The 17,017-nt window shown below is 53.2% G+C and overlaps 1 protein-coding gene across 1 annotated transcript in view; it reads right to left on the bottom strand.

Moving 5' to 3' along the window:
• TRIB2 (tribbles pseudokinase 2) overlaps positions 1-9,393 on the bottom strand; it is a 34,257-nt gene extending 24,864 nt beyond the window's left edge. Inside the window, exons 1-2 of the mRNA XM_001363326.4 lie at positions 9,115-9,393; positions 1,415-1,707 (exon numbers count right to left, since the gene is read on the bottom strand). Coding sequence (XP_001363363.1) covers positions 1,415-1,707; positions 9,115-9,384 — 563 coding nt within the window. The 5' untranslated portion in view covers positions 9,385-9,393. The remainder of the gene's footprint in view (positions 1-1,414; positions 1,708-9,114) is intronic.
• Between the last annotated feature and the right edge of the window lie 7,624 nt (positions 9,394-17,017).

Genomic DNA, 17,017 nt, shown 5'->3' with positions numbered 1-17,017 from the left:
CAAATGACCTCCCATCTTTAGGACACTTTTCCCAAAATGAAAATATTAAATGAAATCAGGGGCTCTGAATTTGGGGGTCCCAAACTTGGTTTCTTATGATTTGAGGACTCTTTAAACATAGTTGGCTGCGTCTGTGTTTTATTGCAGGCACCTAAAAGCATCATTTGAGGAGGAGGCTTTGTCAGAAGGACTGCCAGAGGGGTCCACAACACAAACAGGGCATCTCTGATCACTCTATTCTTTCCTCCTCTGAGCCAAAGGATATCCTCTGAAAATACTATGATTTTTCAACCAAGTAACATTTTTTCTTTAAATTTAGTTGGCAGAGGGGCAGCTAGGTGGCTCAGCGGCCTACAGATGGGAGGTCCTGGATTCAAATCTGACCTCAGACATTTCCTAGTTGAATAACCCTGGGAAAGTCACTTAACTACCATTGCCTAGCCCTTATCTCCCTTCTGCCTTGGAACCGATACACAGCATTGATTTTAAGACAGAAAGTAAGGGCTTAAAAATAAATAAATAAATAAATACATTTAATTGGCAGAACACCCAGGATGACGTGTGAGTCCTGCTGAGCTCTATGCCTGCCACATTTCATTTGACTTGAGAACTGAAAGGTCACCTCAGAGACCTCCTGATCGGGCCTCCTTGTTTTACTGATAAGGAAAGTTAGAGAGAAGGGCAAGCATGTGCCGTGGTCACACGGATATTTAGGAGCAGAACAGGAGATGACCTGGATTTGCCAAGTAAAAAGAGAGAACATAAAGGTTTGGGACTGAGGATTGAGAGCCATTACAGTAGGAAAATCCCAGGATTTTGCCTCAGAAGGCCTGGTTTCCAGTCCACACTCCCCTCCTTGTGAGCTGTGTGTGTGACATTGGGGCCAGCCCTCTCTCAGCCTCAGTTTCTCCACCTTCTTTCGGAGGTGCACCAGTAGAAGGTGTTTACTCACTTGGGAGATCCCCACCGCCTTGAACTCAGCCGTCTGGCCCCCATCCCTGCCTCTGTTAATATTATCCCATCCCAATGGGTTGTATTATTTTGCCTCCCTCATCTTTCAGGCTTCTGATGAAATCCTCGCTTGCAGAGTTCTCCAGCGTCTTCTGGAACCCTTTCATCACGCTAACCCTTTCTACCTTCATGGAAGCCTGGATCTAAGTAGAGGTGGAGGGGCCTGAGAGGCCATCCAGCCGCCCCTCTTCCTTTTACAGAGGAGGTAAGTGAGGCCCGTAGTTGGTGAGGTTTTGAGATGAGGCTGAGACAAGTCAGGTCTCCCTGACGCCAAGCCCAGCCCTCTCGCCACTGGATTGGCCTCTCCGGGAACCCACCTGCCCTCCTCCAACTCCTCCCCACCTCTGGGTCCTCTGTCAGAAGCAGCCTTACGGCCGGCCCCAGGGGACAGGGAGAGCCTTACCTTTCCTCGTCCTTGAAGATGAACTTCCGAAGCTTGAGGTCCCGAAGGACCAGCCCCCCGTCGTGACAGTGAGCCACAGCCGAAGCGATCTGGTAGAACAGTTTGGCGGCCTCCTCCTCCTTCAGCTTCTTGCAGGTCCGCACGAAGGAATGCATGTCCCCATAGCTCCGTTCAAAGAACACGTACGCCTTGGTCTCCCCGAGGAGGATTTCGGTGATTTGGTTGATGTTATTGTGGGCGGGCAGGCAGAAGCAGGGGGCCAGAGACTCCTGATAGCAGCCCACATCGAACACCTGGAGAGGCAGAAGCAGAAGAGCAGAGGGTCAGGGTCCGCCTGGACTGGCCAGCCGAGGGTCAGCGGGCCCAGACTAGGGATGTCGGAGCAGGAGGGATGAGCACGCGGAATGTCAGCGCCGAGAGAGGCTCTAGAACAAGGACCCGAAGCGGCCACGGCCAGGAGGCTCTGTGGAACCCCCAGCCGAGGGTCAGCGGGCCCAGACTAGGGATGTCGGAGCAGGAGGGATGAGCACGCGGAATGTCAGCGCCGAGAGAGGCTCTAGAACAAGGACCCGAAGCGGCCACGGCCAGGAGGCTCTGTGGAACCCCCAGCCGAGGGTCAGCGGGCCCAGACTAGGGATGTCGGAGCAGGAGGGATGAGCACGCGGAATGTCAGCCCCGAGAGAGGCTCTAGAACAAGGACCCGAAGCGGCCACGGCCAGGAGGCTCTGTGGAACCCCCAGCCGAGGGTCAGCGGGCCCAGACTAGGGATGTCGGAGCAGGAGGGATGAGCACGCGGAATGTCAGCCCCGAGAGAGGCTCTAGAACAAGGACCCGAAGGGGCCACGGCCAGGAGGCTCTGTGGAACCCCCAGCCGAGGGTCAGCGGGCCCAGACTAGGGATGTCGGAGCAGGAGGGATGAGCACGCGGAATGTCAGCCCCGAGAGAGGCTCTAGAACAAGGACCCGAAGCGGCCACGGCCAGGAGGCTCTGTGGAACCCCCAGCCGAGGGTCAGCGGGCCCAGACTAGGGATGTCGGAGCAGGAGGGATGAGCACGCGGAATGTCAGCCCCGAGAGAGGCTCTAGAACAAGGACCCGAAGGGGCCACGGCCAGGAGGCTCTGTGGAACCCCTCGTGGACTACCTGATCAGGGAACACAGAACACCTGAGCTGGGGGGGCCTTTGGACACAGCCTGTTCAGAGCATTGAGAAGACCCTGGGACTGTCGGCTCTAGGAAGTCTCTTAGAACACAGAACACAAATATGTTCTAACTAGGAGCAACCCTGGAAAACAAGCCCTAAAAGCAAAGGAAAATGCTGGCCTTGAACGGAACGTTGGAGGTCCGGAGGCCGACAGCCGGAGAAGGCAGAGAACGTGGCGGGGTCCCCTGAGGGAAGCAGAGGGCCAGGACCAAGGCTGGGAGCTCGTGTCGCTTCCATCCGGTGCTACTTGCCAGACGGCGCCTCCCTCGTGCCAGCCCTGAGCTAGATGGGAAGGGATGCAGACGAGGAAGGCCGGCGGAAGCCTCGCCATGCGCCTGGCAGATGTGGCCAGGAAGGAGGCTGGCGATGCCGTTCATGGGAGAGCTGGGAAGGAGAGGCAGGTGGAACGGCTCCTTAGAAAGCAGCCCTGCTAAAAGGGCCTCTAAACAATGCTGGCCAGTCAGGACTTGGGGCGTCTGTCCGTGGCTCTGGCCCAAGACGCACTGAGATTCTCAGGGCATTTTGAGGTTATTCCCTGGGATCTGAGATGACAAGATGTAGGGCTCAGAGAGCTCATTCATTCACATACCATGCAGGGAAACTGAGGCAGGGAGCGGTGAAATGACTTCTTTAAGGTCATACTGGCGGTGAGCATCAGCATTGGGATTTCAACTCCGAGTGGGAAGGGACTCCAGAGTCCGACCCATGTACTCATTTCTCAGATGAGAAAACTGAGGCTTATGGTGGGGAAGGGACTTAGCCAAAGGCACACGGGTAATAAATGGAGAAACCATGATGTCAGTCCAGGGGGGCAGAGGCTCTGAGACAGCCGAAGATCGCCGAGCCAGCATGCGGGGGCTCAGGCTGTGGGGGAATAAGCTCTAAAAAGTACCCCTCAGGAAAGCCACCCAAGAACTTAAGAATGAACCCAGGGACATCCCTGCCAGGACCACAAATCACCCAGGGAGACCTCGGAGCTCTGCCCTCAGAGGCAACCCTCCAAATGGGGCTCCGGGACCTGGGGACAGCCTCACCCATGTCTCAGGGGACTCCCAGCTCTGCCATGGCAGACAGGACCAGCCAGTGCCAGAGGGCCAATGTGGGCAGCTTCGGGTTCACCCCCCTAATTGCACTGGACTACAATCGACTGTCCCCTCCGAGGGGGCAGACTGTCTTTGGACTTTTTTAATAAAAGCAATTTTTGGAGATGATTCTTGAGAAATGTGGAGTGAACATGGGAAGGTAGAAAAACACCCTCAATTTGGGCATCCAAACCCTTGGGCTCATTCATGTCTGTATCTGCCATTCTTCCTAGCCTGGCAGTTAGCACTTCCTCTTTGGGCCTCAGTTTCCTTCTCTCTCAGATGAAGGGGTGGAATGAGAAGACTTTAGGATCATAGATTTAGAATCAAAATGACACACCTTCATTTCACAGATGGGGAAACTGAGGCACAGCCTGCGAGGGAAGCAACCTGGGCCTCTGGAACCCAGGTTAGTAGCCATGGAGGATTCAAACTCAGGCCCTTGGACTTGATGCAGGGTTCTCTCTGTGGTTCTGTCCACTGATGCCAGAGCTGTTGGAAAAGCCTGAGAACAGAGTTTGGGGGCTTTCCAGGATCTGAGCAACTCTGCTATGAAGCAGCCTAGAACAGTAGAAAAGTTGGCTGACCTAGACAGATATCTCGGCTCAGAGACTTTAGACAAGTCACTTGATTCTCTTTGGGTGATCTCATGTATAAAATGAAGGAACCAGACTGGACGGCCTTTAGCATCGCTTCGAGCTCTGAACCGAGGATCTCCTCGTTTTATAAAGATGGAAGCTGCTTAGAGGATTGTACCCCGGACCCTCGGGACCTCCCCCAGAGGGGAGTCAAGGAAAGCTCAGGCTGAATCCCCCTTCCCCTTTCATATCTTTCTTTGCAGGGGCAACTAGATGGCACAGTGAATAGCTCACCAGGTCTGGATCTGGGACCTGAGTTCGAATCTCCATGCCCTCAACTCTTCCTAGTTGTATGATCCTGGGAATGTTATTGAACCCCATCCACTGAGCCTTTGCCCTTCTGTCTCGAGAGAAGTTACTAGGTCAGAAAGCAAGGATGGGATGTAAAAGAAAAACCTTGATTAGTTCCAGAGCCTCAGTTGCCTCGTTTGTAAAACAGGGATGATGATAACAGCTTCCAGCACAAGGATCCAAAAGATAATTAATACAGGCCTTCGGCTGGGAGATTAAATGTCGACTCTTGTTAGGACATGAAGGGTTTGATCCCCGTTTGTGGGATTGAACTAGCTCGGATGAGGTCAAAAAGCCCCTGGACGATGGTGGGAGAGTGACGTTGGCGGGCCGCCCTCAGCGCCTGCCTCCCAACTGTCCCTTCCAAGGCTTCCTCTCATCTGACAAGGCTCAGGGAGCCCATTGTTTTTCCTGCCTGGGGCAGGGATCCCTCTTGGCAGGAGAGAGATTTCCTAAAATCAAAGATGGAAGCATCGGCCAGTCCAGCAGGAAGGGGGAGCGGGGAGGAGGGAAGGGTCCCAGTCCAAGATGGCAGTCTACAAAAACAGAGTGGCCCAAAAGGAGCAAGAGCCCAATTTTTATTAGAGGAAATAACTCCATTTATGAGCTTGCGTTGCCAATCCATCCCCCTCAGTCCCCTGAAGAGGAAACCCGGCCCTGCATTCGGTGCGTCTGGTTTCTTCATTTGGGGTCCTGAATTGTGGAGAGCGACCAGTGGCCTCTCTCCAAATGCTGGCGCCCAAAGGAGTCATCCAGTCTGTCCAAGCCACTTATTTTATAGAGGAAGAATCAGAGATCCAGAGGAGGGAAGTCACAGGGTCACAGACTGAGAAGAGGGAGGGCCCTGAGAAGTCCCCCCAAGTCCTTTTCCTGGCTTACTTCAAGGGCCCACTTGGCCACCCCCTCCTACAGGAAGGCTAGCCTTCTCTCACCAGTTGCTAGAAATTCCTTTCTGTATTTTTAAATCTAGCTTATAAGTCATTTTCAGAGTACCTGCTGGCTTTCTAAAAACATTCTTCCTACCCATCTCAGGATCAGTACTTTGTATTCATTCAAGAAAAGCAGGAAGGGGTTAAGAGACTTATCCAAGGTCACACAGTCAAGAAGCACCTGAGGCCAAATCTGAACTCAAGATCTCCTGCCTCTAAGTCTGGCTCTCCATTACTGAGCCACTTAGCTGCCCCCTGCTTTCTCTTACTATGAGGTAAGCTCCCTGAATTCAGGATCTGGTTGGGTTCTTATCTCTGTGTCCCCCCAAAGGGCCTAGCATGTCCTTGTTGTCCCACAGGACCCCCCCCCCAGGTCTTCTTTCTCCTGGTTGCAGATCTAGAGCTCTTTCCATGCCCCATACTTCATGAATGGTGAGTTAGTGTACCCCAAAGAGGTCTGGTAACAGTTAGAAAGATTGTAGATCAAAAAGTGCTTCTGAGATAATTCTGCCCCAAGGAAAGGCCTTTCCACACTAAGAGTCCCTCACAGGGCAGAAAAGGAGGAAAAACCATCCTGCCAAATTAAGATGTTCAACATTCTTCCCGAGCCCTCATTCATTCTGGTGTTTGAAGGCAACAGAATTCTCTGGTAAATGACAGATCAGAACTTCTTAAGAGCATCTGCAGGGTGGGTGGCTTAGTATACAGAGAACCAGGAGGTCCTGGGTTCAAATCTGGCCTCAGCCACTTCCTAGCTGCATGACCCTGGGCAAGTCACTTAATCTGCTGGCCTCAGTTTCCTCAACTATAAAATGGGGGTAGTAAAGGCACCTATCTCCCAGGGGTGTTGTGAGGATCAAATGAGATCCTATTTGCAAAGTGTCTAACATAGGGCTTGGCACACAGTAGGCACATAATAAAGGTGTTCCCTTCGTCTTTCTGCTGCCCCTTGTCACCTCTTCAATGGATCTGGTATTTTATGGGGCCCGCCGTCATTATCCCTGCTCTGCCTATCCTTTGTGACTGCAGCTTCCTGCTTGGCTGACCTGCATTTGGGGAGCTTTTGTTCTCAGGCCCAAAATAATCAGGCAGAAGGAGCCCCCCCTCTCCCCAAGGAGCCCAGGCTCCGGGGCTGCGCCTCCAGGCGGTGTCAGCCCTTCCCTCGGCTTTCTGCTGAGAGCCTTGGCTAAGCAGCCCCACCACTGCCTGGAGTCTGAGCTTCCCTGAGCATCATTGTCTGGAAGCAGGTAGGAGGCAGGGAAAACGTGCCTTCCCGGCTCCTGCGGAACAGCAACACCCATCCTGTCCTTGGGGGGGCACCAAGGAGCCCTTTCACTGGCGGGGGGATCCTGGCCTGTGCTTCCAAGCCCCAGCTTGAGGGTATTGTTAGGACTCAGACCAATGGCAGGGCACAGGTTTACACAAAGTGGACAGTGAATGACCGAATTCAAAGGATGAGCAGAAAGGGCTGCCTCAGTGGGAGCAGCCTGCACTCCGGGGTCCGGTCCAGCAGCCAGGAGCTGCTGGACTCAACCCAGTTACCTGAGGTGAGAAGCCACCTTCCTGGCTCTGGCCTCAGTTTCTTCATTTGTACAAAATGGGGGGGGGGGGCAGGAACCATCAAGGCTCCTTCCAGTTTGAGTCAGCAACGTGGTCAGCTCTGGTTGAAACAAAGGACTCTCACACAGAACTTTCCTTGGGAGGCTCTCGACCCCGATTGTGCTGAAAATCTGAACCAGGCCCTTTACTGATTGGCTGTCCTGGAGAACCTGGGACCCTCCGAGGCTGCCAGAGCCACATGGGCTCCACTCTCTGGGGAGTTCACAGAGCTGGGCTGCCTCGAACCCCTCGATAGGGCTGTCTGGAGGCACCTTCCAGCCCCAAATCAATGGCCAGGCCAGGGGCTGCGGGAGGCAGAAAGCCCAGACATTCCCCATCTCTTCACTGAGGTTAGTTAGAGCCTCAGCCTCAAAGATGGTGGGAGGAGGCGGTTCAACCCTAACTGCAATAAAACCTGCCTAAACATTCCAGATACAGCTGGGGGGAGGGAGGGGCGCACAATCCACACATTCTGAGCAATCAAAACCCCTTTCAGAAGGCAGGAGGAATAGACCCGGGGACTCGGGAGCCTGGAGACCCGGGTTCCATCAGCTTCTACGTCTTCCAAGGCCCAAGCCTCCCCTTGCGCCTCAGTTTCCCCAATTGGCAAAAATGGGGAAAATGACAGGAGGCTTTGTACCTTCTAGCGGCGGCATTCTGAGAAAAGCTCTTTTGTAAGCTGCAAAAGGCTACCTTGGCCACGTTCACGTGGAGGAGGGGTGTGCTCATCCCCGCTTGCCAGTGCTAAATGCCCAGCCCTGCTTCCAGTTCCAAACCGAGAAGTTCGGAAAAAATCCAAGGCTGGACCCCGATGCAATGCTGAGGCTGGCCCGCGGCCGGCAGCAGGTTAATCCCGGCTGAGCCTAGTTCTGCGGATTCGGTATTTTCCAGGACTACTGGGGCAGGCACACGCGCGCACACACGCGCACGCACACACACACAGAGTCCTCAGTCAGGGTCAAACCCTCCACTGAGCTCCAAGCCAGACCTGCTCAGTCTTTCCCCAGCTGTGCCCACGCCGAGGCTTTCCACTAACTTCCCTTTAAACCTTAAAGGGCGCTGGTAGAATTGGGAGAACTGCTCCCGGCAGGGGAGGGAACAGAAGTGGGGGGCCGGGGGGGGGGGTAAAATGGGAAAGAAAGGGAGGCGGGCGGGCGGGCGCGAGGCGGCGTGCAGGTGGCTGCTGCAGCCTTAGCTTCTTCATAAACGGAGGTGTGCCTGGGGCTTTCATCCCTGCCCCTTTGTGCAGGGGGGACGGGAGGATTTGGTAAACTCCCTCCCCAGAGAGGGAGGGAGGGAGGGAGGGCCCCGGCCAACTCAAAAGCCAGCCCTGCGGGTTCCCTTTCTTAGCTGCTCTCAGACAAAGCTCTCCCACCCGTACTGCCTGCTACAAGAGACCGGTGTGTGTGTGTGTGTGTGTTGGGGGGTGGGGGGGGGAGCGCCAATTCAGAGCCTTGGGCAAGTCCCTTCCCACGTTCTATGCCCCGGTTTCCCCAGGTGTAAAAGGCGAGGTACCGGCCCAGAGAGTGATCAGGGGCCCCTCCAGCTTGGACACCTTCCGATTCCTCCATTGATTAGGGGATTCCCTCCCATATGGAGGTGGCGAGGGAAAGGTGTCCGGAGGTGGGGCGGGGGGATTGGCTTCCAGGCTCCGTCCTGCAGCAGGCGTCTGCTGGTACTTTGGCACTATCGTTGCTGAGGCTGGCTCGCGCCCGCAGCCTGCCAGTGTCGCCCGAGCGCCCCCGGGGGGAGAGCCCGCCCGCCAGCTCGCCCGCCAGCCCTATTGTCTGAAGTGGCTGGAAAGTTAGCCCCGAGCGTTCCAAGGAAAGAACCCTAAAGCCGCTGCCCAAGCTAGAGAGCGGGCAGTCCGCAAGGGGTGGCGGCTTCGGGCCTCTTCCCCAAAGCCAGGACACCGGTCAGGGTCGGGGGGGGGGGGTGGTCGGGGCTCCCAGGGCTTTACCTTGCACACCAGCTCTTCCCCGCTGTGCAGATGCACGGCCCGAAAGACGTGGTCCCCCTCCAGAGGCTCCAGCAGCAGGTATTTCCCGATGCAGGAAACGCAATGCGACAAGTTGGGCGCCTCGGGCGGGCTCGGGGAGCCGAGGTTGGGGCTGAAGCTGGGGCTGGGCTCGGCGGACCTCAGGGACGACAGCTCCTCGAAATCCTGGGTCTTGGTCCGCGCTCGGCCATAGCGTGAGATCGTGATCGGGGTGGACCTTTGTATGTTCATGAGGGTGGCGATCACACGCGAACGCCCGGAGCCGCTGGGGACGCCTTACAGCGCTGACCGGCGAGTCCGGCTGCGGGCGCCTTTGTGTGAGAGATTGTGTGTGTGTGTGTGGGGGGGGGGTGGATGAGAGAGGAGAGGAGAGGAGAGGAGGGGGGCGGGGAAGGGGCTGCGGGCACCCAGCGGGACTTAGCAGCTCAGAGGCTCCGCCAAGGACTAGGAGGGCAGGCTCCGGGGTGCCGCCGCTCAGTCCGCGAGCACTTTGGGCGAGCGGCCCCTTTTGTTCCCAGCCCGGAATGCTGCCGCCGCCGCCGCCGCTGCGGGCGATGGGCTGCCAGCGCCGCTCGGATGTCCGCTGGGCTTAAAGCTTCCCAACGGACTGGGCGGAGGAACAAAGTAGCCCGCTGCCAAGTAAGGCCTCCGGGGAGCCCTGGAGAGGCTGCAGATTAGGCGGCTAGAGCGAGCCCAAGCTGCGGCAGCGGCCGGAGGGCGGGATCGCACCGGGGAGGCAGGGGCCGAGGCCAGGCGCTCGGCGGGCCCCCGGTCCAGGCTGCCCAAGGAACAGGCTACAGCACAAGGCAGGCAGGCAGGCAGGCAGGCAGGAAGGAAGGAAGGCAAGTCCGAGGCCAGAGAGCGAAAGCCAAAGAAAGCTGCAGCCCGCGGGGCTCCGCAACTCCAGGCGCAGCGCAGAGCAGCCGGGCCCCCTCCTCCTTTTGGGTTTTTTTCTTTTTCTATTTTTTTTTTGGTGGGGGGCGTGGGGAGGCGAGGAGGGAACTTGTCTACGTTTTGACTGTAGATGGCGTCTTCACCTTTTCCCAGCAAAAGAAGGCTCCCCTCCAACGCTCCACCAAGTAGCAAGGGAGCATTGAACTTGGGGCGGGCGGGCGGACAGACCGATAGACAGACAGGAGGGCGAGTAGACGGACAGAGAGACTGGCGTTAGGACTCCCAGCGCAGCTAACAAAAGCGGCTGGGGAAGCTGCGTCTGGAGACGAGCCTGGAGAGTCGACTCCCTCCAGGGGATGTCCTCGGCCAGGGAAGGAGAGCTCGCGGTCAGGGAAGGCTCATGTCCCTTTAGCTCCGGCCGCCGGAGCTGCCTCCTCTGCTGCTGCCTTTAGCTCCCCGGAGTGGGTCAGGAAGAGGTGGGGGCTCTCCGCGTGCGTCCGTGCTGGCGCGAGCCAGAGGCTCCCCTCCTGGGTTCTCCAGCTGGGGTCCGTACACGCACCACCCCTCTAGCTTGGGCTGGAAGGCACGGGACAGAAGGCTATCCGAGTCTCTAGGCAGGTCTCGCCCCCTCTGACTGTTTCTATGGCTCTTCTTCAGCGAGGGTGGCTTTGCCAGTCAGCCGCGGGGCACCGGGCTCCACAGCTCCTCTCTCTTTTCCCCTCTGCAGAGCCCGAGGCGGAAATTCTTGGGGGGAGAGCAATAGGAGGAAGGGAAGGGGGTCTTCACAATTTGCAGAGAATCAGACAAGAGCCCTGGGGGGGCTCGGCTGGGGAGTGCGGTGTAGAGAGAGGCGAAGGGGCACTCACTGTGGCTGGGGCCGAGCCCTAGCTCAGGAAGCCCGCATCGCAGCCACGGCCCGTATTAACAGCTACTTACGTGGCCGGGGATCTCTTGGCTGACTGTGTGTGAGTGTATGTGTGAGTGTGAGTGTGAGGGAGGCTATGCGCGCGCCGGTGGGAGCCCCGCTGTGCGCGCGCACCCGGGAGTCTGGCTCGGCCTCCCCCCAGGGGCTCCCTAGTCAATGTCACCAGCACAGCCCGCCCCTACTCCTCTCTCCCCCGCCCATGCCGCTCCGCGGGGCTTCCCAGGCACAAGGGGGCTGGCCGCGACCCCGCCCCGCCCTCGCCGTTCATTGAGCGCCTCGCCCGCCAATCAATTCCGAGGAGGGGGGGGTCACCCGGCTCCTGGGACTCTGCCGCCTGCTCAGGCTCGGGCTCCGGCTCTAGCTGGGGGATCGGGTCCAGCCATGCAGGGTCAGCCCAGGAAGGTATCCTTCCGCTGCCAGTTCTGTGCGAGGCCGAAAAGGGTATGTTTGGGATGCAGCAAGGCCCACGTGCCCTGGCCAGTCAGCTCTGCCCGTCCTGCTGGGACTGCAGCCGAGGCCGGCCACGGGGCCAGGCCAGCAGCAAACTGCTGACCCTGTTCCCCTCTCCGCCTCCCTTCTTTCTTTCCCGCCTTTCTTTTCCGCCTTTTGATTCCCTCTTGGGGTCTTCCCACCTGCCCTGCACCCAGCCACCAGGCGTGCGGCCTCGGCACATGTGCTGCCCTCCCACTGGCTGCCCCCTCCCATCTAGCCAGATGTGCCAGTGACCCATCCCAGTGGGGGCGGGGACCGGCTCTATTTGTTCTGGAGGGAGGAGCGGAAGAGAGTGAATGACTGAGATCCGAGCTCCCCACATAGTATCGGGACCACCAGCCCACCCGCCGCTGGCGGGTTGCAAAGACCTGAGCCCATTTCCTTTGTCAGATCTTTGTCTTTCTCTTCCCTTTCAAAGGAGAAACTGGCTTTTTGCCGCAGCTTGAATCGAGAAAACTTGCAGTCCAGCCTTTCCCTACGTAATCTAAGTAGGAGTTGGGCTTCCGAGCCCTAGTGAAGCAGGACCTTAAAGCCTGGAGGGGACAGAAAGAATCTGGCCATTTACTTTACTAAACCCAGAAATGGGCGCAGCCCCTGCGGCTTAGCCCACGCCTCTCAACCAGCGCCCGCACACTTTGGGGCCTGTGGCTGACCTGAAGTCATTAATTAGCAGGTGGGATTCCGATTGTGCTCAGCTCCAGCCTGATGTTAGGCAAGAGAAACCCAGCCACTCAGGGGCAAGCGAGCTTGAGTGGCCACTGGCTAAATGGAAGAGTGGGCAGAGAAAGCCTGGGGACACCCTAGATAATGCTTTAAAGATTACAAAGCACTTTATAAATTGAATCTTCAAAAAAACCTGGGGTGGTCCGACCTATTGTCAGCCTCGTTTTACAGAGGGGGAAACTGAGGCAGGTCGCTTTATTAACTTGCCTGAGGCAACTTCTAGTAAGCAGCTGAGGTTACATCTGAAATCAGGTCTTCCATACTCCATGCCCAGCACTCATTCCTCTGTGCCACCTCTGCAAGAACCTACTATTGCTCGGTGACCAGAATCATTTAGTCCAGATCACACAAGTAAAAGCATCCTTATTGGAATTCCCCTTCATTTTCTGATTCCCATTTCAGACCTCCTTCCACCATTCCACCTACACTGCTGAATTACTCTGATTTCTATGCCTTCCCCCCCCCAAAGTACTATCATCCCCATCTTAGAGATGATGAAGCAGAGGCTTAATGAGCAACATCAAAGTCCTTTTTTTCACAAGGCTGAAGTTCATCTACTCTGACCTTTTTGGATAGAGGAAGCAACTGAGACCCACAAAAGGGAAGTGATTTGGTCAAGGGCACTCTGTCAATTAATGATAGACTCAGAATTAAAATTCAGGTCTTCCGATTCCAAAACCTGTACTCTTGCCATGTCAGAAATGGCTTCTCCCTAGAACTTCCTGACCTAGGAATAGGATAGGAATATTTTCCAGAGTCCCAAAACTTGCCTTCCTCCCTTCTTTCTACCTACTGCCTTCCCCTTCCTTCCTTCCTTCCTTCCTTCCTTCCTTCCTTCCTTCCTTCCTTCCTTCCTTCCTTCCTTCCTTCCTTCCTTCCTTCCTTCCTTCCTCCCTTCCTTCCTTCCTTCCTTCCTTCCTTCCTTCTTTCCTCCCTCCCTCCCTCCCTCCTTTCCTTCCTTCCTTCCTTCTTTCCTTCCTTCCTTCCTTCCTTCCTTCCTTCCTTCCTTCCTTCTTTCCTCCCTCCCTCCCTCCCTTCCTCCCTCCCTCCCTCCCTCCCTCCCTTCCTTCCTCCCTCCCTCACTTCCTTCCTTCCTTCCTTCCTTCCTTCCTGAAATGGAGAAGCAAAAGGACCTTGGGCTCTTAAGCTTTTTTTTTTCTTTTTTCCCCCATATGCACTGGCTCACTCTCCCACAGAGCAGAAGGCTCCAGCCTAGCTGAGAAGATGAAGGAGCTGCTTTTTTGACCTTGCAGAACCAGATCCAAAACCCTCCATTCCCTGAAAAGTGCCACAGTGAGCTACAAAGCAATGAGGCTGCCACAAATTGCCAAGTGTCCTAGAGCTCTTTAGGAGCTGGAGTTAGGACAGTGATTCAAATTCAGACAGACAGTTCTTAGCTGGAGCGACCCATTAGAATGTGAGCTCCTTTTGATTTTAATTTTTTGTTCTTGCTATCACTAGCACTCAGCACAAGCCTGGAACATGATGGAGCTCTTCATAAATGTTTGTTAACTGACCACAAGTCTTGGTACTTCTGGGAATTTATACATACTAGGGCAAATAATAGTTTTATGACTTATTCCAAGGGGCTATCAAGGGGAGGAGGCTTTAGTTAGAGAAAGGTGCCATTATTATTCAAAGAAAGCTGCCAATATAAAATGATTTTCTGTGGCATCATTCCCCTCCACCAAATAAAAGAGACAAAGATAAAAATGGAGAGAAGACAGAGAGACAGAGAGAGACGTCTCTCCAAATCCATGATCCTATAATTCAGCCAGACTCCCTTGTGACAGGCATACTCAGTCACATACCTGGGAGATTTTTTAAATGGGGAAATACATTCTTTCTAGAGGTATCTCATTCCACTTGCAGATAGTTCTGGTTAAGAGGTTTTCCTCCCTCTCTGAATTAAATTGGCCTCTTTACACCCTCAGGGCCAAGCAGAGCAAAGCTAAGCCCTGCTCTCTTCCAGACAGTCTTTCTAATACTTGAGCACAGACATCTTTTCCCCCATCCTCAGCTCTGGCCAGTCTTCTCCAAGGTACAAATGTCTATGGTATCTGGATATAATGAGGAGGTGTCATGCTGTGGAGAACAATAAATAATTGGGAAAGCCTCCAGCACCCAATGCAACATCCAGCCCAACAAGACCATTTCACAGTGACCACAGAGCAAAGAAAAGCATCTCCAAGAAGCAGTACAATTCAGATTACTGTCAGGATGAATTTTGATTCCAGAAAGCTAATGATGGAACCCATTTTTCTCAATAAAGAGATGAGGTTCTGGATACGCAATTCTGTATACACTTCCAAGGTTGGTCAATAGGTTTATTCTGCTTTGTTGTTTCTCTTTGTAACTTAGGAGGTTGCTAAGAGGGGTTGAGATAATTAGAAAATGGCAATAATATGCAATAAAGCATCAATAAAACATTATTTTAAAAATCTATTTTAATGAACAAAAATCAGTTTTCTCTCCCTCTTACCCCCCCCCACTCATATTTTAATGAAAAGAAAACAAACCCTTATAACAAGTTGGTATAGTCAGGCAAAACAACTATTTTTTAAACTTTTTTCAAACATATATTATATGTGTGAAATTTTAATTGAAAAATGTATTAATTAATTTAGACATTTTTCCATGGTTACATGACTCATGTACTTTTATTCCCCCTCCCCCCCCCCATAGCCAACATGCAATTCCACTGGGTTTTACATGTGTCATTGATCCTGACCTATTTCCATATTATTGATATTTGTACTAGAGTAATCATTTAAAGTCTACATCCCCAATCATATCCCCATTGACCCATGTGATCAAGCAGTTGTTTTTCTTCTGTGTTTCTGTTCCCACAGTTCTTTCTCTGGATGTGGATAGTGTTCTGTCTCATAAGTCCCTCCGAATTATCCTGGATCATTGCATTGCTGCTAGTAGTGAAGTCAGTTACATCCGATTGTACCACAGTGTATCAGTCTCTGTGTACAACATTCTCCTGCTTCTGCTCCTCTCACTCTGCATCACTTCCTGGAGGTTGTTCAAGTTCACATGGAGTCCCTCCAGTTCATCATTCCTTTGAGCACAGTAGTATTCCATCACCAACAGATACCACTATATATGTGTATTTTGCTCTGTACCTGCAGTCTATCACTTTGCCGGTCTGGAGGTCCTCAGCAGTCAAAGTAGGACATTTCTTGGGTCAGAGGCTTTCAGAGTTGTAAAATGCTGTTGTTTTAAAAGAAGCAACAAACAAAATGATTCAACAATGATGTAAGGCCCTGGATAGACCACTGAGGAATAGCCTACAATCTATTTACAGATGAAGAGACTAGAGACTTGGGTTCTTATCCTTACTTACCTGGGATCTGGAGTGGGACCTTTAATAAGTATCCTTCCCTCTTTGGCCCTGAAATGTCTCAATTATAAAACAGAAAGAATAATCCTTGCCGGTATGTGATCATGAATTTGACTGAAGGACAAGTTGGGGTGCAGCAGAGTGACATTCCCTATACCCAAAGTGGTGGTGGTGGGGTGTCAGTCAGGATCTCACTGAACATCTGAAGGCTTCCTATCCCCATCCCTGCCTGTGCTTCAGCACTGATCTGGTCTGTGCAGTATGGATGCTTTCACCAGCAGTTCTGGTCAATAACACCCCCACATTTGCCCATCCCATGAGCCTTTTGTCCAGGTCTTTCTGTGGCTCCTCCTTAGGGACTCTGAGTCCCTTGGATGTATATCCAGGTCATATGGGTTGCCTGGCATCAATTCTTCATTATCCATAATCCATAGCCCCTACCTCCTCCTTTGCCCAAAGTCATGTATCTTTCTGATGCTTTCTCCTTCAAAGCATATCCTGCCACTTTGCCTGCTGGGCAGCTTACTCTCACTCACCATTTATCTCTGCATTTCCTTTTGGCACTGTAGAGCCGCAGGCACTGACACCTTTCTAGGTCCTCTGATGACTTCAGGGGCCCAGGGTATTCAAAATTTCTTCAGGTACCCTTGGTTTGGGAGGATTCAAACGACAAAGACTTGGAAAGTATGAAATACAAGTGCAACTATTTGTAGGAATGCTCATGCCCATTTTTTCCATTCCCTCCCTCTCCTGAGCTAAACTGCTGGTTTATCAAAAGATTAAGGTCACAAAGTACAAGAGAAACCAAGCAAACAGCCCCCACGGGGAGACAGAAATACCATCTACTCCTAGTTAACAGGAGCAAGCCCTGGATTTGGAGCGCTAGAGGGAGAGAAAGGGATGGGGGCATATTGGGGTGGGCAGATAATCCTGGTTTGGCTACTTCTACTTGCTTAGATCTCAGGCTTCTCCTCCACACCAGGAGAGCCCTGGACAAGAGACCTCTGTAGTCCCTTCCAGTTCAAAATCTTTGAATCTAGTCCTAGGACGGACCATCAAATGCAGGGTTTCCTTGAGGGTTTCCTGATCACAAGTCCTAGCTAATCATTGAACTCCTACCAGCGCATGGATGGTCTTGACCTCAGAAAATAGATATAGACATATATATGTGCATACCTATATGTATGTATGTATGCAAATTCACACACATGTCCACATACAAATAAAATACCTTAGAAATCTATGCATTGACATATGCATTTATGTGTATGTATATAAGTATGTACATGTACACACAAAGAGATTATTATTATTGAAATAAGAAAAAGAACTGGAGGTCTACTAGTAGAGAATATCTGTTTACATGAGAATGTTAGAGGATATTCCTGCTCAAGTAGAGAAGACAGGAAGGAAGGAAAGAAAGAAGGAAAAAAGGAGAAAAGGGAGGAAGGAAGTAGGGAAGGAAGGAGAAAAGGAGGGAA

The sequence above is a fragment of the Monodelphis domestica genome, chromosome 1 (assembly GCF_027887165.1).
Source record: "Monodelphis domestica isolate mMonDom1 chromosome 1, mMonDom1.pri, whole genome shotgun sequence".
Lineage (NCBI taxonomy): Eukaryota > Metazoa > Chordata > Mammalia > Didelphimorphia > Didelphidae > Monodelphis > Monodelphis domestica.
This window is presented reverse-complemented; position numbering and strand designations above follow the sequence as displayed.